Raw genomic sequence first — 20,611 nt, 5'->3', positions numbered from 1 at the left:
ACCAAGTGCTTCTTGGCTAACCGGCGACTGAATGCAGTTCTGTGACAATGGAACGTTCTTATCGTAACACCTCAGGTCATTAGAGCTTTTGCTTCAGCAAATGCTCATCGAAAATCCGCCCCATGTTAGCACAACCGCAAACCCCAGTCTTGACACGAAGCATTCCAAGAGGCACCGCGGACGCTCCAAGTTTCTCCCAACCCAGATAACAAAATGGTAGCCAAACAGTGAAGACTATGCCAATGGAGAAGAATTGTGCACCTGGATGAAGCAAAGGGTCTGTCTTTGAAAGCACAGAGGACTCCGGAACTGGAATCCGCTGGGGGTCACCATGACATCACCGTCCCTGTGGCAAAGGCGATCTGCTGACCGGGCTTCCAAGGCCAGCGCAGGCGAAGACTGCATGTTGTGATCGCCGAGGCTGGGGCTCCCCCCTGGCCAGCCCCGGAGTGAGACCACCCTTCCCAGGTTTGGCCAAGTGGTCCAGCCGCGGCTCCTGGAGACCGTCAGCGCTGCCGGTGTGCTGTGCACACGGCTCTGGAATCCAGATGCTCCTCAAGAGCCAGTGTGATCAATTGATACGCATTTCAGAACAATTTAAATCTGTCATTCCTAATTGCGCTTTTTTGAAAAGCTGCCCTTCAGAGCCGATAGGAAAACGAGAGCTGGAGGGGAGCAGTATCCTTTGCTAATGCAAGAGGTGTGTGCCCTTTCCAAAGTTCTTTGCCACGGTGCGAGTCGGAAGCCGCGGTGGGTGGTGGGGTGTGTGGCAGGGCTGGGGATGGCGAAGGGGTGATGCTTGCCGTGCCTTCGGTCTCCAGCTTCAGTCGATGTGCCGTGCTCCCCACTGCCCCCGTGCCCCGACGTCTACTGATGCCTCCCCCCTTCCTTCCTAAAAGATACCAGGTCGAGACAATTTTATCCCACAGAAACCACTGGCCCTTTGCCTGGGTCACCTGGAAGTAGATGGACGGAGCCCCTTGAGGAGCTCCGGGTATGATTGATTACAGGTGGCCTGGTCCCTGAGGAGATGGTCGGGGGAGGTTGGTGGTGCTCTGGGGTGACAGCGAGGAGCTTGGCTGTCACGTGAGCTGGGGCTGGCGGGGGCGGGGGTGGGCTCCTGTGGAAGAAGGAGGGCTGAATGAGAGAACAGAGAGATTCCAGTGGATGTGGCAGAGGCCGGAGATGTGACTCGAGACCGAAAAGTGAGGAGCACAGCTCAGGATCCGAGGCAGGACTGCAGCAGGCAAGCGAGGTAAATCGCCTTGCCCTTGCGCTGCAGGCTAGAAATGTCATCTGTTCATCACATTTCCTGGGCTGTGCCTTATCTCCTCATGGTCGCCGACCCCTCAGAGGGCACTCTATACATGGGCGGTCCTCAGTCCTTACTGATCTCTTATTTACTGTGGTTTTGGATCTAGAAAAAAAAAAAGGAACCGGCACAAATAGAAGAGGCAGTTGCTCAGATTGAGGGGCTCAAGTTTGAGGCTGGGGCCAATATGACTTTCTTAGAAGGCTTGAATCTCATTTGTTTGAAAGGAAATCAGTTTTACACATAGTAGGGATTTTATTCTTCTCATGAACTAAGAACTCAGAGGTTAAGCTTGGACCCAAAATACTTGTGGCATCCTACCCAGCCATACTTAGAGTGTGACCTTGGTCTTCATGCTCACAAAATAGCTGCTCTGCAGCAGAACATTGCATCCACATTCCAGGTAGGAAGACAGGGACAAATAAAAGGCTCTTCTGCCCTGATTCTGCCGCCACCCCTCTACAGAGCCCTTCTAAACATCTCCAGAAACTTCTGCTTCCATCTCACCGGTCAGAACTGTGTCACATAGCCATCTCTAACTGCAAGAGAGGCTGCAAGCATAGTTGTTCGAGGGGCATGGTAATGCTCCCCACAAAATTGGAACTCTGTTGATAGACAAGAGAGAATGGATGTTAGGTCGGCAGCCGGCAATGTCTGCCACTCCACTGTGAATCTAAAACGATAATTGCTGCTTTCAAAATATGTATCAGGGAAGCTCTGTTGATTGCTGTACACACATTAATTGATGGGAAATACTATCATCTCAATATTTCAGTTGAATGAGCTGAAGGAGATAGGTTAGAAAGTTAACTGGGATCCCGGGGAAGAATCCTGCAGGGGGAACTTTCTAGCTGTTTCTCTACATGTCCTTTTTATAGGAATGGGGACTGCAGGGGATGAGGCCCACAGGAAGGGAGGGCTCTGGCCCTTTTCCATAAAGCTTCATTTCCAGGGCCATGAACACATAGATGGCTGGACCAGTGTCTCTTCAGTCCTTCCTCACAGGCAGTAGATCATCCTTTTAAATAATATTTCCCCCCCCCCTTTTTTTTTTGCCAGAAATCCTTTCAATTAAATGGAGGTTTCTTTGGAATAATTAAACCCTCCATCTCAAGCCTCTTACTCCAATCATCCAGGCAAATCAATTAAGCAGAGATGCATTTATCTGACTGATTGCTGACCCCCTTCTGGTTCCAGAGCTTTTGCCCCGGGGGTAGCTCTTGGAGAGAGGAGGTGTCTGCCCACAAACACGGCTCTTTTCCAAAGGGATTTGAAATAATAGTAGCCTTATTGTTTATTTTATTCAGGATTTGATTTTTATTCATTCACCCAACAAATACATATTGAGCAGCTACTAAGAGTAAGTCCCCATGCTAGGTTCTGTGGGAGATGAGACAGACATGTGGCAGGTAGCTGAGCCTCCCTGAACTTCTCTTCTGTAAAATGGGGATAGTGGTACGCACCTTATAGCGCTGTTGTATGAAAGGAGCTAATCCACATGGAGCGTTTAGCACAGTGTCTGCCCATAGCACTACCATGTACGTTTCCATGGACACCTATTAGAGGATATACTCCTGCAGAATGAGGGAATAAAGCCGTAAAGAGAAAGATATAGAGCCCAGAGAGCAAGGAATCTAATTGCTTAGATTAGATGCTATGCTTAATAAATATTAGTTGTGATGATTGCTAGTTTAAGTAAGATCACATGAGTCGGAGTCAATGAGGGCTGAGTTGGAATCTCTGCCGCTTAGTGAAGCTGTGAGATCTCACCCCATTATTTAACTTTCTGATCCTACCTCCTCCTCATAAAGTGAGAATAATAAGACCTAGAATAATGGAACCTACCTGAGTTCCTGGGAAGTGAGGTGACATCTGTGAAGTGCTCAGCACCCAGGCAGCACTTCTGGTTTATGACGAGGCGAGCTGTCTGACAAGCACTACAAAAGGTAGACAATGTTAAGTGCACAGAGAATGGATTCTTTATACTTAAATGTATCATCCGTATTTCCAACTATTGACATATGTTAATTTGTGTTCATTTTTTTGCCAGGATAATACATGTATGGAGAGTTGAAATGTAAAGTAGGCTTGTAATAAAAACATCTGTTCCCAGCCCTGATCCCCAGAGGCAACTACTTCTAACTCTTCACTGTTGTTTTCTTCTGTTATTTACCCCATTTCTAAGTAATAGGTTTGCATTGCTATTTACAGATATATCCACTTTAAGGCATTATTTACTGACATACTCTTAGGTAGAGGAGCATTTAGCCCTCTTTTCTGAGTACCCCACTCCATGCATCTCCCCTTCCTTCATTGTCTCCATGCATTTAGATCACAGTTGTATATGTTACATTATTATCACTAGGTAAATATTGTTTATGTTGAGGCAAGTTGTATGCTGTAATTATTTCCTTTCTTACCTTTTTGTTTTCTCCTGGAGTTAATATTGCCTCTTTTTTCCATTTGTTGAGGGTTTTTTTATGTGCCTATCCTTCACTATTTTTCCATCTGACTCACAGTCCTGTCATTTGCCCGACAATATTATTTCCTAAATTATGAAATATATCAGATGACCATTCCATTTTCCCCCTGGCCACCTCCCTCTACTGGGCCCTCCGTGATCCTGCCATAATCTTGGCCAGCTCCTTTTTGCCACCTCTCTCTCATCCTGGGATTTCCTTGCTGCTTTGTCCAATTAGATTTTCTGTTTCCTGAGCTCTATACCTTCCTCTTTACTGTTTTATTCCCTCATTTTACTCGAGCATATCCTCTAGTAGCTTCCTAAGAAAGGGTACATGGGAAATAAATGTTTAGAGTCAGGACGCCTGGGTGGTTCAGTTGGTTAAGCTTCTGCCTTAGACTCAGGTCATGGTCCCAGTGTCCTGGGATGGAGCCCCGCATCGGGCTTCTTCCTCAGCAGGGGGCCTGCTTCTCCCTCTGCCTGCCGCTCCCCCTGCTTGTTCTTTCTCTCTCTCTTTTTCTCTCTCTGACAAATAAATCAAATCTTTAAAATAAATAAATATTTTGAGTCTCTACCTTTCTGAAAATAATATTTTATTTTCATGCCTAATAATTGGGGGAGGGGTGTAATAGAATTCTAGGTGAAAAAGTATTTTCCATCAAAAATGTGAAGGCATCACTTCATTGTCTCCCAGCTTCCAGTATTGCTATTGAAATGTCTGATGCCAAACTTACTCCTAGTCCTTTACATATGACCTGATGTGTCCTCTCTGGAAGCTTTTAGGGTCTTCTCTTATTTCCTGATGGCCTAAAATTTCACAAGGATGTTCTGAGAAGGTTATTTTTCCACTGATTGTACTGAGCACCCGAAGGGCCATTTAAATCTGAAGACTAATGTGCTTACATCTGGAGAATCCTCTAATATTATTTCTCTGATAAGTTCATCCCTAACTTTACATTCTGACTCCAAAAGCTAGACAAGAAAGGAAACATAACCTCTGCACTCTCTTTGCAGGATTTCTATTTATTGGATATTAGACCTAAATTAACCTCATTTCCCCCACCATTTCTTATCTTTCTTCTCTTTAACTTTTTATTAACTTTTTGGAAGATTTCCTCAACTTTTTCTTCCAAACTTTCTATTGGTAAATTTCTGGTACTTTATTTTAATTGCTAAGAACTCTTTCTCGTTCTTTGATCATTCCTTTTTCATAGCATCCTACTGTTGTTTTATAGATGCAATATCTTATTTAATTTCAGTGGATTTTAATTATCAGGTTGTGGGGTTGTTGTTTTTTTTAATTTTTTCTTATTCTGCATTGTCTGCTTCCTGCAAGTTCTTTGTATCAACTTGTCTCTTTTGATCTCTTCCTTTCACATGAAGACTTTCTTCAAACATCAGGTGATTCTTGGCTCTCTGTTTATTCTTTTTTTTTTTTTTTTAAAGATTTTATTTATTTATTTGAGACAGAGAGAGCACACGAGAGGGGGGAGGGTCAGAGGGAGAAGCAGGCTCCCTGCCGAGCAGGGAGCCCGATGCGGGACTCGATCCAGGGACTCCAGGATCATGACCTGAGCCGAAGGCAGTCGCTTAACCAACTGAGCCACCCAGGCGCCCCCTCTCTGTTTATTCTTAAGTAGGAAGTGACAAAAGCAGTGCGTACAAGTTCTGCTCGTTGATTAAACACTTTCACTGTAGGGCGAATGGGCACCGACTGTGTTTGCACAACACACTTATAACTCACTAAGCAGTTGATTCCTCTCTCGAGAAGCAATAGTTGTTCTTTTTAATCCTGAGCCAATAGGTGCCATCTTAGAAAGTGGTTTTAGTTCTGTCTTAAGTTTTGCGTGTAAAAGTGCTATTTCAGGGAGTGTACGTACATACACTTTCTGATTCTAGTCCTTCTAAAAGTAAACTTTTATTTTTTAAAAGGTGATTCTAGGGGCTGTATGGTAGTAAAAGTAAGTCAGAGAACCTTGGGTCCAAATCCTGCCTTCCATGCTAATTATATGACCTTGAACCTCTCCCGGGTTTGGTTTTCTTGGCTGTAAAACGGTGATGATGATAGCAATAATAATAATAATAATACCACCTATCTCAAGAGAGTTTTTGAGTTTATCAATTATGCTTAGCAAGTGCCTGGCACATAGTAAATAATCTATAAGCATCAGGGATAATGTTTCAGCCAGTTGAATGTTATACCAATAAGCTAATCTCTCGAGAGACATATCCTATAAGTTTTTCCAACCTTATGACCAAGTTCTTGAGGGTATAATCAGAATTCTAACAGCAGAAATAGAAAGTTCAGCCTCATTACTGGTTGTCTTGTGTCTCAGTTTTTCCAACCTCTGTTGACACATTGGGTAGTTGTACAACCCTGTGAAAATCTGTTTTTCCTTTCTTGTAACTAAAATCTTTCTTACAATTAATTTTGTAAAAAGCCTTTTCTTCTGATTATGAAAGAAATGCATGTTCTGTTGCTTTTAAATGCAAATGCAGAAAAGTATAATTTCCCTTTGCCTCTGCTCATCAGCCTGCTGGTCTCTGCTGGGGCACTTGGCCCCGCAGATCGCCGGCTTCCCCAGCCCTCGCGCGCAGTGCTGGGCAGCAGTGTAGCTCCTCCTGTCCCAGCCGCAGAGCAGGGAGGCCGTGAGAAGACAAAGGAGATGGTGTCCTCCAGAGAAGCATGTCACTGCCACCTCCCCGGGGCAGAGGGCCTGTGACAGCTCACTCCGATCCAAGCTGACACCCGACAAGAGCAGCTTCTACCAGCCCTGGGAGCTCTGGTGTCACCTGTGATTAATTCTCAGAGCTGAAACCAAGCGAGTTCCTGATTAAACAGTGATGTCCCAGGGTCCCTGTCACTGCCGAGGAAGAGCGGCAGGCCATGGAGCGGCTGCCTGAAGCCCCCACCAAAGGGATCCCAGCCGCTGTCGGGCGGGACAGGTGTCAGGCCCGGTGTCCGGCCCCACCTCACCGTCGCAGGGGTTGTTCCTCGCCTTTCCGCCTCCCCGGTCTTCCTTCCCCGGGCTCCTGGAGTGGCTGAGCTGGGCACTGACGACGGCCTCGTCCCTCACCGTGAGGAGCACCACCTTGGGGAAATCACAGTGCGTGCCATGGTGTGTTCCTGCCCAAACCCACGGCGTGCCGGGGGCTGAAGACGTAATTCACAGTGAAAGGAACCCTTCTGGGCTCAGGAATGCGGTTTGCCGCCTTTGACCTAATGAATTAGTAGCTGATTAGAACGTCTCCACTCTGCAAACACTCCTATCAGCGACTTTGTGAAGACCTTCCACCCTGGTCAGGACTAACCCCAAGGCTACCATCTGCCCTCCTCCCCGGTCCCAGAGGTCTCAGGACCTGTGGCCAGTGGCCTTACAGACTGGCCATGGGCTGCGACAAAAACCCTTCTCCCCAGCAGCTCCTGGCCACGGTCCGCTGCGTCACTGTCACCGGGAGAGATGGGCACCCCAGGATTTTCTGACCTTTCCTTCCAAAGCAGGGCATCACTTTGATACTTGAGTGGTTCTCTCTCTCCAAACTCCGTCCTTGTGCCAAGTCAGATTATCTTTCCATTTACAGATTCCGGCCATCGCAGCTCTAGATCCCGAGGAAGACTGGCTCGGGGCAGGCCAGGCAGCGGCCTGGAGGCGCAGGAGTCAGAGCTCCATCACGGGACAGCAGCCGCTGTCTACTGAGCAACGATTGTATGCCAGGTACTTTGCTTGTGTTATTGCAGTAGATTAAAAAACAAAACAAAAACGCTAAGTGAGGCTTACCTAAGACTTGACAGGGGCACGGTGGGGGAGGTTCTAGGCAGAGGGAGGTGCGGGAGCAGGTTTGGTGAAGAGCCCAGGACACAGGACGAGACTCCGGCAGCCAGCAGGAGCAAACCCGGCAGGGCCGAGGGGTCACGATAAAGATGTTGAACTTCACTGTAACAGCAATGGGGGGCCACACGGTAAACATTTCGAATCAGTGAGGGAGGCGAGGGAGACCAGCCACTGCCACGGAGCTTGCCCACGGGCAAGTCATCTCCCTGTCTTGTAAAAAGCTGAGCAAAATGGCCCTTCCTGTAGAACCTGACCCAGCAGCCTTGAGCTTGCTTTTCCCGCTGTTTGTAAAAAGGCCCATGGGGTCGAGGCTTCGACTCGGGACGGACACCAGCCCCGGCTGAGGGTGGGCCAGAGCCGCCTCCAGCGCTGACCCTGGTGGAGGGGAGGGAGGGCCATCCGGCACCGCAGGCTGTCAGCGTCTCGGCGTCTGAGGGCGCGATTCTGGGCAGACCGTTTTCAAGGGAGCTGCCGGAGCTGGACACCAGCTGCCGGATTCCTCCCAGAAGACCAGGCGGAGTCAGGCGGAGTCACAGCCAAGTGTGCGGGGAGGAATTGCATCTGAAATTGTGTCCGAAATGGTTTTTTTCTTCAAGGCTAGCTACACTAGCCGTAGTTTTTGCCCAAGAAACACTTGGTGCGTTTATGGCTGTGTGTGTCTGAGACAGTAACACAGCGTCCCCAGCTAAGCCGCACCCCAGATCCCAGTATCACCGGCGTCTCCGGGGGACAGTGATACGGTGCTGCCCTCCCACGGGAGCCGCCGTTCTCCTTCTTACCCGTTCCTCGCTCCTCGGTGTGGTTTTGCTGTCTCTCCTTAACAGCATAGTTCAGTCGTCCGTCTTAGAGACGTAGCCAGACAGTGTCATCTCGTGGGTGCTCTGTGCCCCGCGTCACGTCCCGAGGTTCATCGGCGAGGACCGCCGTAGCACGCGGCGTCCCTGAAGGCCCACGGCGCTTATCCGCTCTCCTGCCTCGGACATCGGCGTGCTTCCTCGGGCTTGGACGCACGGCCACCCTTTCACGAGCCTCCTGACCTACAGGGTGGTCTCTCCGGGGAGCACACCGAGGAGGGAAGCCTGGGCGTGTGCCCTGCGTGTCCAAGCCTACCAGGTCAGGTCAACTTGTTCTCCGATCCCAAGGTTTACGTCAGCCACGGTGGGATGCCGGGGGGTGAGTCGCTGCTCACCTCGGTCTTTGGCCCTCGAGTGGGAACAGGTGGGCTGGGTCGTGGTTCCTAATCCGAGGGGACACCGTTCAGCCCAGATGACGTGTCTGTAGAACAGGGAGGATCCCGCCCCCCAGGTTGCTGTGATCATGACAGTGGGGGACAGGTGCGCACCTGGCACACGGTAACAGCCTAGCCTGGGGGTGCTTCTGCCCCTTCTCTTCTGCGGCCCTCCTCACGCCCCCCTGCAGCTGTTGGTGCCACAGCCGACTCCCACCAGCCCACTGTGGCTGCCTCCCAAGGGCAGGGGCCGTGTGGGAAACGCCTCGGCGTCCCTGCTCCCGGGGCCAGTGCTTGGTGCTCGCAGGCTGGTGGTGGAGGCCACGGCGTCCTCTTAGGCCACCCCGTGGCTCGGGAGGCTCACCAGACTAGGCAGTTCTCACGAGTTTGCCTCGACCCGTGTTTGCGAAGTGGCTGAAGTGCACCAGGGTATCAGTGAGGGCCACTAGATGGAGGCTCTGTTGTTTGCTTGCATATAAGGTGGGAGGGTCCCCTTCCTTTCGTTTGGGGGAGAAAGGTTTGGCTCTAGTCATGTCCTGCTTTGTTTTTATTTTCCTTTTTCCCCAGCAGAGGCCACTGGCAGGCCACCCCGGGGCCCTGGAGGAGGCGTTTCTGTTCCACTGGGCATGCCCAGCACAGCCACCTCGGTCCGTGAAGGGCGGCCAGAAATGCTTCTCTGCTCCATCCAGACCTGCTTGTCTCCCTGCCTTGAGCTGACATTTAATTAATTTCTGGGCACATGCCTTTGACCCCATAACCAGCGTCAGCCTGTGAGCACCTGGTTCTCTGTTCACTGTGCTTAGCTAGTCTTTGTATTAAGTAGATACATTAACTAGTCAGGAGGCTTTGGGTGCATATAATAGTGGACCCCGTTTAAAATGGCTCAGGGCAAAGGCATTTACTATCTTGCTTCCGAAGGAGCCCAGTGGTGGGGGGGCGGGGTGGGGAGATGTCTGGCGTTGGTGAATTCAGTGCCCAGGAGGGGACGTCGGGGACCCAGGTTCTTTCCATCTTTCTGCTCTGCCGTCTTGAGGATGTTAGCTCTTGTTCTCACGTGAGTCCTCAGGTCACAGGATGGCCGTACAACTCCCAGCATCACGCACACCTTCACCTGCTAACATCCAAAAGCTGGATGACAGTGTTCCTTCCTGTGTCCCTGTCAAAGATCAAGAAAAAACACCAGAACTGCCCACCCCCCACAGCAGGATTTCCCATAGGTTGTATGTGTCATAAAGCACTTCACGTGCTTCTTCTCAAACCTCTGGTAGAGACCAAACAAGATCTCGCTCCTTGCAGCTCAGAAGGCGCCCGGCCTCCCTGAAGCGTGGGGTAGCTCAGTTCCTGAAAAACCTGAGGATTCTGTAAGCAGGGGGCGTGGGGGGCTGACATGGACCAACACAGTGGTGGCTGCCACACTCTCAGTAAATGTGTTGAATCGAGTGCTTAGGATACTGAGTCTTCAAGAATAGTCTAGGAAAGTACGTTCTGCTTTGTGAGTAGAAATGGTCATAGTGACTCCGTGTCGGGGGGAGTGGCTGCAGTGGGCGTGTTCATATCACCCCAGCACAGGCTTGCCGCGGGGCCCCGGTGGCCATCCTGTCTCAGCGAGAGGGCTGGCAGGGGTCAGGACTTGTGTCTGTGAGGCAGGGCTATCTGTGTGCTCTTCCCCGCCCGGGAGAGGGACTGGGTTTCAGTTTCTAGCACTCCAAATCAGTTATTGCTCATGACAGCAAACAGGTGTGGTCGTTCGTGTCCTTCAGGTTGAGTGAAGCGAACGCCCACTGCAAGTAGCTCAGATTAATGGGGGGACTCTCAGAGACCCCACGGCAAGGACCATGCAGCATGCATGGCCACCGCTTATGGGGCCGGGACTGGAGAGGGACCGCTCCCGCTGCTTCTTCTGGACCCACAGGGCTTCTCACTGAGGCTTCGCTCAGCAGACGGGCTTCCTCTGCCTACCTCCACCTTCTCTACCTCGGCAGCCTCCCCTGCCCTCGCCTAGGCTCCACTGTGACCCAGCTCTGCTCACCCCAATGCCTCCTCTAGCTCGGTACCCCCCAGCACACTCACCGTCCCGCCGTCTCTTCGGCCCCACGCGAAACCCCCAGCCCGTGGACCAGTTCTCCGTGAGGCAGGTCCGTCGGCCGGCCAGAGGGTTTCCTTGGTGCAAACAAGCTGTTGGGGCTGTGGTCTTCCCAGAAGATGTGAGTCAGGGGCAAATATTGGATATTGGCCTGTCTATTGCACTGTACTTGGCTTTCACCTTCGTTCATTTGTCTCTTTTTTTCTTCCAAACTGTACAAGTCGTGCATTGCTACGTGCTTGTTGTAAATACTAAAACGGTATCATGTCCAAGTCCTCCTTGACCACTAACTTCTGAACTTTATTCCTCTTCCAAGATGTAACCATTGCATCCGGTTCTCTGGAAGCTTCCCCGGCCCTTCCTCTCTCTCTTCCCTCTCTGCACACACACACACACACCTGTATAATTATAGTCTTGCTTAGCGGTGCGTTACGTATGTGGTTTTATGCTGCATGTGACGTCTTCTTCCTGATACCAAATATGTGTCATTTTCCACACACCAGCCAATTCTCCGACACCGACTAGGTGTCCAGCAACTCGACTCAATCCCAACACTAACCCTCCAGAGTCAGCAAAGACCCCCACAAGCCTACTCCCACTTCAGATGACAGCTTCAAGTCCCAGGGGCCACCCATACTCCCCCCCCTCCTCCGAGCAGCTACGAATCCAGGGTTCCCACAACCCCTCGTCAGGTTCAGTAATTTGCTAAAATGACTCATACACCCCAAGAAGACACGATACTAATTACAGTTTAAGGGATGCAAATGAGCAGCCAGATGAGGAGGCATGGAGGGCGGGGTCTAGAAGGGTCCTGAGTGTGGGAGCCTCTGTCCCCATGGAGTTGAGGTATGCCACCCTCCCAGAGGGGGCATTTATTCACCAGCTCTGAAGTTCCTTGAACTTGGTTGTTGAAGGAGTTTTATCAAGGTTTCATTATATAGCCATGATTGATTAGATCATTCACTCTTGATGACTGAATTCAATTTCCAGCTTCTCTCCCCTCCCTGGAGGTAGGGGTGTGGGGCTGAAAGTCATAACCCTCTAACCACTTGGTCTTTCTGGCAGCCGGCCCCCACTGGAAGCTATCTCTGGGCCCTTAAGCCTAGAGTCATCTCATTACCATGCAAAAGACACTCATCACTCAGAAGATTCCAGAGGTCTTAGGAGCTCTGTGTCAGGAACCAGGACCAAGACCTTTTTTTTTTTTTTTTTGGTATTATACTTCATATATGTATTCTGAAATTTGACTTTTTTTAAAACAATATGTCTTGGGATGTTTTTATGTTACCACATCCCTTTCAAAGTTTAGTCCATAGTACAAAAGGATTTTGGAGTACTGACTGATGAGTATATCACTTGCTTCCATTGTTTCCTACTGCAAACAGCGCCAAGTATCCACACAAAGCACCAAAATTAAATATTCATCAGTAGAGAAATGGGTAAATAAATTATGGTATATTCTTGCAATGGAATAATACATAAAACAGTCAAATTGAACAATTAACTGAATAGTCGCAGACTTTAATGCCCTACTTTTAATAATGGATAGAACCACTAGCCAGAAGATCGACAAGGAGACAGAGGACTTGAACAACCCTATAAACTAACGAAATCTAACAGACATCCATAGCATGCTCCCCCAACAGCGGCAGGACATGCTCTTCTTAAGCACACACCTGGAACATTCTCCAAGATCAGTCATACACTGGTCTGTAAAACTAGCTTCAACAAGCTTTAAAGGATTAAAATAATACAGATCATGTTTTCCAGCCACAATGGCATTAAATTAGAAATACACAACAAAGAAATCTGGGGAATTCACAAATATGGGGGAAATTAAACATCACACTTCTACATAACTAGTGGGTCAAAAAGAAGGAATCAGGAAAGAAAATAGAAAACTTACTCAGATGAGTGAAGATAAAAATGCAACCTACCAAAACATAAGGGATGCAGCTGAAGCAGCGCTTGGAGGGAAATTTATAGCTCTAATGTTTTTACTTAAAAAGATCTTAATAACCTAGCGTTTCACCTTATGAAACTAGAAAAAGAAGAGCAAATTAAACCCAAAGGAAGCAGACAGAAGGAAATAATAGAGATTAGTACAGAAATAAGTGAGTTAGAGAATAGACAACCAATAGAAATCACAGAAACCAAAAGTTGGTTCTTTGTTGTTGTTTTTAAATTTTTTTATTTGAGAATATTTGACACACAGTGCTACATTAGCTTCAGATAAAAAGTTGGTTCTTCGAAATAACAACAAAATTGATAAAACTTTAGCTAGAGTGACCAAGGAAAAAAGAGAGAAGTCTCCCCACCCTTCTCTCCCCCTCTCCCTCCCCTGTCCCCTTACCTCTTCTCTCTCCCTCCCTCTCCCCACCCCCTCTCCTTCCTCCTCCCCTCCCTTCCTCGCCCTTCTCCCCCTCCTCCTCCCCCTTCTCACTCCCTCCCCCTCCCTCCCCCTTCTCTCTCTCTCTCTCTCTCTCTCAGGTTAATGAGAATGACAGGGAACTAAGAGGAGAGAAACCATGGTTTGAAAGTATGATGGCTGGGACAGTAAGAAGTTAAAATAGGTATTCATTTTGTTCTCCCTAACTGAGGCAAGATATCCCTGGTTAGAGTTTCAAGGGCACCTAGATTCAGAAGAACATGATCCTGATTAGTAGTAGTAGAATCAGAAATAAAAGAGAGGACATTACTACCAACCTTATATAAGTAAAAGCGTTATAAAGGAATAATATGAACAATTGTTTCCAATAAATTTACAACTTAGATGAAATGGACAAATTTCATCTAACTACTGAAAGACAAACTACTAGAAACTGACTCAAGAAAAACAGGAAATCTGAGCAAACATATAACAAGTAAAGAATTAGTAACCAAAAATCTACCCACAAAGAAACGCCCAGGCCCAGATGTCGTCCCTGGTGAATTCTACCCAACAAAAGAAAAAATTCTTCACAGATTCTTCCAAAGGATAGAAAAGAAGGGAGTATTTCCCAACTAATTCTATGAGGCCAATATTACCCCAATATCAAGACCAGTCAAAGACATCACAAGTAAGAAAACTACTGACCAATATCTCTTCTGAACATAGATGAAAAAGTCCTCAAAAATACACTACCAAATAGAATCCAACAGTCTATAAAAATAATTACACACCATGACTAAGTGGGATTTATATGAAGAATGCATGGTTTTTCTAATACCTGAAAATCAATTAATGTAATACATCACATTAACAGAATCAAAACTAAAAATCACATGGTCATCTCAGTGGATGAAGAAAAGCACTGGATAAAATCAAACACCCTTTCATGATAAAAGTACTCAACAAACCAGGAATATAAGGGATCTTCCCCAACCTGATAAAAGATATCTAAAACACACATGCGCACACGTGCACGCACACACGCACACACAACTAACCAACTAGCATCATACTTAATGACAAAAAAAAAAAATGGACGCTTTTCCCCTAAGGTCAAGAATAAGACAAGAATGTCTATTCTTGCCACTTCTATTTAATATTGTGCTGGAGGTTCTAGCCAGGGTAGTTAGACAAGAAAGAGAAATAAAAGGTGTCCAGATTGAAAAGACAGAAGTAAAACTATCTAACTGCAGGTGACATTATCTTGTATATAGAAAATCACAAGAAATCCACTGACAAACTATTAGAGCTAAGAAATTATTTCGGTAAGGTTACAGAATGAGAGATCAATATAGAAAAATCAATTGTATATCTATATACTAGCTGTGAACATTCCACAAATGAAATTAAGAGAACAGTTCACATTTACGATGTCATCAAAAAGAATAAAATATTTAGGAACACATTTAGCAAAAGAAGTGCAAGACTTGTACACTGAAAACTATAAAACATTGCTGGAAGAAATTAAAGACCTAAACTAATGAAAAGATACCCCATATTCATGGGTCATTGTCTTATGATCTCTAAATTGATCTACGTATTCAATGGATTCAGTATCAAAATCCCAGCTACCTCTTTTTGCAGATATTGACAGACTGATCCTTAAATTCATATGGAATTGCAAGGGGCTGTGACAAACCAAAACAATGTTAAAAAAGAGGAACGAGGTTAGAGTACTCATACTTCCCAATTTCAAAACTTACTACACATCTACAGTAATGAAGTATGGTGCTGGTAGAAATACAGACCTATAGACCAATGCAGTAGAATCGAGAGTCCAGAAGTAAACACAGTGGGTTGATTTTTGAAAAGATGCCAAGGCCAGTCAATGGGGAAGGAATAACTTTTCAACAAATTATGCTGGGACAACTAAATATCCACATGTGAAAGAACACAGTTGAACCTTTACTGCACACCATACACAAATATTAATTCAAAATGCATCAGGGACCTAAATCTAAGAGCTAAAATGATAAAAATCTTAGAAAAAATAGAAGCAAATCTTAACAGCCTTGAGGTAGGCAATGGTTTTTAGATACACACCAAAAGCACAAGTGAAAAAAGAAAAAAATAAATAAATTGGGCTACATCAAAACTAAAAACTTGTGCTACAAATAATACCTTTAAGAAAGTGAAAATATAATCAAGAGAATGGGAGCAAATACTTACAAATCATATATCTGATAAGGGACTTATATGCAGATCGCATAAAGAATTCCTACCACTCGATAGTAAAGACAAACAACCCAATTGAAACCTGGGCAGAGGTTTTGAATAGACATTTCTCCATATACAAATGGCCAGTATGCACATGAAAAGATGATAACATCATTAGTCATTAGAGAAATACAAATCAAAACCACACTGAGATACCACTTTCCACCCACTCAGGTGGCTATAATAAAACAGACAACCACAAGTGTTGACAAGGATGTGGATAAATTAGAACCCTCAAACATTGCTAGCAGGAATGTAAATTGTTGTAGGCACTTTGGGAAGCAGTTTGGCAGTTCCTCAAAATGTTAAAGATGGGCTTTCTGGGGCACCTGGATGGCTCAGTCGGTTAAGTGTCTGCCTTCAGTTCAGGTCATGATCTTGGGGTCCTGGGATCAAGCCCCACATCGGGCTCCCTGCTCAGAGGAGAGCCTGCTTCTCCCTCTCCCTCTGCCCCGCCCCCCTCCCTGCTTGTGCTCTCTACTCTCTCTCGTGCTCTCTCTCAAATAAATAAATAAAATCTTTAAAAAAAAAAGAACATAGGTCTACATAAAAACCCACACATGAATCTTCATAGCAACATAATTTATAATAGCCAATAAATAGAACCCACCCACCAAAATGTTCACCAATGGATGGGTAAATAAGATGGGATATAGCCGTACAATGAAAAATTATTCATCAGTAAAAAAATGAAGTACTGAAACAACATGGATGAACAGTAAAAACATTATGCTTAGTGAAAGAAGCCAGTCACAAAAGACCACATGTTGTAGGATTCCACTTACATGAAATGTCCAGAATAGTAAATCTATAGAGACAGAAGGTAGATTAGTGGGCGCCTACCTCTTGAGCAGGAACTGGGGGGAGGGGGAATGGGGAGGTGCCAGCTAAGAGGGATGGAGTTTCTTTTGGGGTTGATGATGAAAATGTTCTAAAATTTATTGTGATGGTTGCACAACCCTGTGAATACACTAAAAACTGAATTGTACACATTGAATTTTAAAAGGTGAATTGTGTGGTACATGACTTATATCCCAATAAAGCTGTTTTTTAAAAAATGAACGAATTATATATGTATCAATGTAGATAAAACTTTAAAAAGGTAGAGAAAAAAATAAGTTGCAAAAGGAAACAAGGAAGCATACAATATGATGTCTTTTATGTGAAACTGTAAAACAAAAAGCAATAGTATATATTGTTTGGGGGAAGATAAATTCTTAGTAAGATATAAAAACTTGGATGGAAAGGATATACTCCAACTGAAAAATTTCCCCTCTCTATAAATAATTTTTTTTTAATTTTATGGCTTATTTGTCCATTGTTTATGTGTAGTATATAAAAAAATATATATGTTCATATCCTTTCCTTTCTTAAATAAGAAGTGAAATACCATATGTACTTTACTTTTTTTTTTAACTCGACAATATATTCTAGAGCTCACTCTAAAGGAGTTTCTGGAGCTATTCCAGTGAGGCTCCTTTATTAACCTTGTTGAGGCTTCTGTCCGAAAGGAGGAGGGCCAGAGATGGATGACTATATGGAGACACTGAAGGATGAGGAGGATGCCTTGTGGGAGAATGTGGAGTGCAATCGGCACATGCTGAGTCGCTACATCAACCCAGCCAAGCTCACCCCATACCTGCGCCAGTGTAAGGTCATCGATGAGCAGGATGAAGACGAAGTGCTCAATGCACCCATGTTGCCTTCCAAGATCAACCGGGCAGGTAACGTGAGGAGCCACCCAAGAGGAAAGGGTGGGCGGCCTCTTGTGGCAGCTTCCAGAAATACCCTGTAGTTGGCTGTACCAAAATGACGTTTCTCCGGGTCAGGAATTTTTAAACTGGGGTCCACGGACTTCTGCCCACCCCTCCTCCGCCACCAAGCTCTCTACGTATAGAACTGAGAGGGTCCATGAACTTACATCTTTATTTTACTAGCTTTAACCGAGATTCAGTGGGGGGGAATGGGGGGAAATTATGGGGGGGGGAATGGGGGGAAATTACATCTTTATTTTACTAGCTTTAACCAAGATTCAGCGTTTCCATCCATTGTGAATGTAGGTAGGCGATGAATCACAGTGGGGATTAGCAATACCCGTGACTTTGTCAACAATAAAATTACAGATAACTTCATACCACATTACAGCTGTTACAGATCTTCCAAAATAGCATTTACACTCATCTCACCCTCAAAATTATAGTAGTTACTAGACCTGCCAAGAGATCGTGTTATTAATGCATTAGTGAAGAAGCACTTTTATTACTGAATCTCAAATTTAATATTTGATAACCGTATCTTATTAGAACCGATTCCCTTCATAATCCAATTCCTTTTTATCTGTTTTAAAAATATTATTCTGAGAAGGGGTCCACAGGCTTTCCCAGACTGTCTAGGGATCCACGACACTTTATCACATTCTTCAAAGGCAGCAAGTGTGGCTTGTAAAACTTGGCTCTACATACGTATGCGTGTACATACACCTCTCTGTGTTTGTGCATGTGTGTACACGCACAAGGTCACAATGTAAAATATCGTTCTCCCTGTGGCTCGCCGTTGAAAAGGTTTGAAAATCACTTCCCCACGGTACAACTGGCGATAAGTAGCTCATCTGCTGTGACTCTCTTTCGCACACGTAACAGACATCACTAATCACAGCTCGGGTTCCTAATGAGCTCGGATGTAACTTTACAATCCTCAACACAATGCTCCAGGCAGCTTCGCCAAACAATCCATTAACACAAGACAAAACGTATTTGTTATGTCTATCCTGGGACCTCAAGGGAAGAAATATCTGAAAATAAAATGTTTGAGAATGGGCCAAGAAATGTAAATATTAAGTGGACCCAGAAACCAAAAATGCCAGGCAAGTTACATTTAGGTTAAAGATGTTTCCGGACTATGAGATACCCAAAGATCATGGAGCTGTGCCTGCTTCCCGTGACTTTTCCTAGCTCTCCACCCGAAGATTTGTCTTCCTGCCCCGAGTCTCAGAGAGCCATGCATTATTCTGTAATTGCTTTGTACTTCCAGCCTCCTTCAATCACAGAAGAGCTGGTGCCTGTATGGTTAATTTCTGTGCTGGTCAACTGGGAGGCTCTTTGAAACTGTTGGTTCCCATAACTGCAATTCCATTTATCCTGGTTCTACCAATTTCTTAGAGAAAGGAAAACTAGCAGCCACTGAATCCCTGTTGAGGGCCTGGCACTTTGATTTATAGTATCTGGACTCCCAGATACCACTCTCGAGTGACAGAATGTGGTGAGACTGTCTTCTTAAAGAGTTTATTGAGGGATAGGAGTCCAGGGTAAGGCTGCACATGGAGACTTACGTCCGATCAGAAGTGCACTCTTCTTCTCACCGGGTGATTTCCGTTCCGCTAGGCCGACTGTTGGATATTCTACATACCAAGGGCCAAAGGGGCTACGTGGTCTTCTTGGAGAGCCTGGAATTTTACTACCCGGAACTGTACAAACTGGTGACTGGAAAGGAGCCTACCCGGAGATTCTCTACCATTGTGGGTAAGTGGCTTTGCCATCAGGAGCCTTTGAACTCTGGCCGGAGTGTGTGTGTGTGTGTGTGTGCATGTGTGAGTCCGTTGGGGGGACAGTTCCAAAGCTATGAATCCATGACGTTAGGACAGTGTTCCTGTGGCATCTGTGGGCTGTCAACCACTCACTTCTGCCTGCCGATCAAAGAAAGGTAGGTGACAAAGACAGACCAAAGCCAGAGCCAAGAGAAGTGGGTGTTCGTGGAACATCTTCAGTGAATGTTGGGGGGGCGGGGCAGAAATTCCTACTGCCCTCTGGATCCTGTCCTTGCCTTGCCTATTGTCTTGCCACCATCCCTGAACCAGAGCCCTCGGTAACCTCATCCCAACTTTCCTCCCTAAATATTCCTGAATCACCCTTCTCTCCATCTCCACCACTACCCCAGTCCAGACTCGTCCAACCCCATCCACTCTACAGCCATTCCTGCTCTGCTCCATGCTTTCTCCACCCCTCATGTTGCCCTCCTTGCTGAAAACCTTTGGTGGTTTTCCACTGCATCCAACTAAACACCCATTTCTTTAATGGAGCCCACAAGAACCCTACATGGTCCAGCCCCTGCTCACGCTCCCAGCCTTCCCCTTCCGCCTCTCTGCCTCTCCAGACTCCAGCCACTTTGGTCTTCCTTCAGTTTCTGAAATGTGGCAAGTTCCCCCTTCCTCCCTGTAGGGCTTTGGCAGTGTTTTTCCACCTTCCTAGGATGTGCTTTCCCTCCTCAATGTTTCAGCTCAACCATCAGGAGCCTTCCAACCCGGCTGCCTGCCAGGCTGGATCTGGCCCCCTGCTGCCCACCTTCACAGCCCCTGCGCCTTTACTTCGCGAAATCCTCTCCCTCTGTAGTTCTATTTGTGCATGATCATCTGCTGTTTTACCGGCTGTCTCCCTTCGGAGACTGTAAGCTCTACCAGGACCAAGGCTGTCTTGCCCACTCTGAGTGCCCAGGGCCTGAAGAGCTCGGTGCAATGTTGGTGTGTAAGTGAGTGAGTGAGTGAGTGAGTGAAGGCCTGCCCCCACTCCACACCTGGGGCCCCCTTCGCTCTCCCCTCCTCGGGCCTGATGAGTGCCCCTCTCCACAGTGGAGGAGGGCCACGAGGGCCTCACGCACTTCCTCATGAACGAGGTCATCAAGCTGCAGCAGCAGATGAAGGCCAAGGACCTACAGCGGTGCGAGCTCCTGGCCAAGTCGCGACAGCTGGAGGACGAGAAGAAGCAGCTGACGCTGACTCGAGTGGAGCTGCTGACCTTCCAGGAGCGGTACTACAAGATGAAGGAGGAGCGCGACAGCTACAACGACGAGCTGGTCAAGGTGAAGGACGACAACTACAACTTGGCCATGCGCTACGCCCAGCTCAGTGAAGAAAAGAACATGGCGGTCATGAGGAGCCGAGACCTCCAGCTCGAGGTGAGCAGCACGCGCCGCGGGGGACTGCTGGGGCTCGGGACCACTGCGGGGGCAGGTGCACACAGGCCCGCGTGGGCCGCCGGAGCTTCTCACTCAGCT

At 46.8% G+C, this 20,611-nt stretch overlaps 1 protein-coding gene across 5 annotated transcripts in view; it reads left to right on the top strand.

Moving 5' to 3' along the window:
- CARD11 (caspase recruitment domain family member 11) overlaps positions 1-20,611 on the top strand; it is a 112,509-nt gene that overhangs the window by 62,782 nt on the left and 29,116 nt on the right. For 4 of the 5 annotated variants that reach the window (XM_081819267.1, XM_081819268.1, XM_081819270.1 and 1 more), the window contains exons 2-5: positions 7,356-7,489; positions 17,062-17,289; positions 18,946-19,083; positions 20,187-20,512. In XM_081819267.1, coding sequence (XP_081675393.1) covers positions 7,483-7,489; positions 17,062-17,289; positions 18,946-19,083; positions 20,187-20,512 — 699 coding nt within the window. In that variant the 5' untranslated portion in view covers positions 7,356-7,482. The remainder of the gene's footprint in view (positions 1-7,355; positions 7,490-17,061; positions 17,290-18,945; positions 19,084-20,186; positions 20,513-20,611) is intronic. The other variant, XM_081819269.1, reaches the window with a different exon arrangement.

This window comes from Leptonychotes weddellii, chromosome 5 (assembly GCF_054177405.1).
Source record: "Leptonychotes weddellii isolate Sample4059 chromosome 5, ASM5417740v2, whole genome shotgun sequence".
Taxonomy (NCBI): Eukaryota; Metazoa; Chordata; class Mammalia; order Carnivora; family Phocidae; genus Leptonychotes; species Leptonychotes weddellii.
This window is presented reverse-complemented; position numbering and strand designations above follow the sequence as displayed.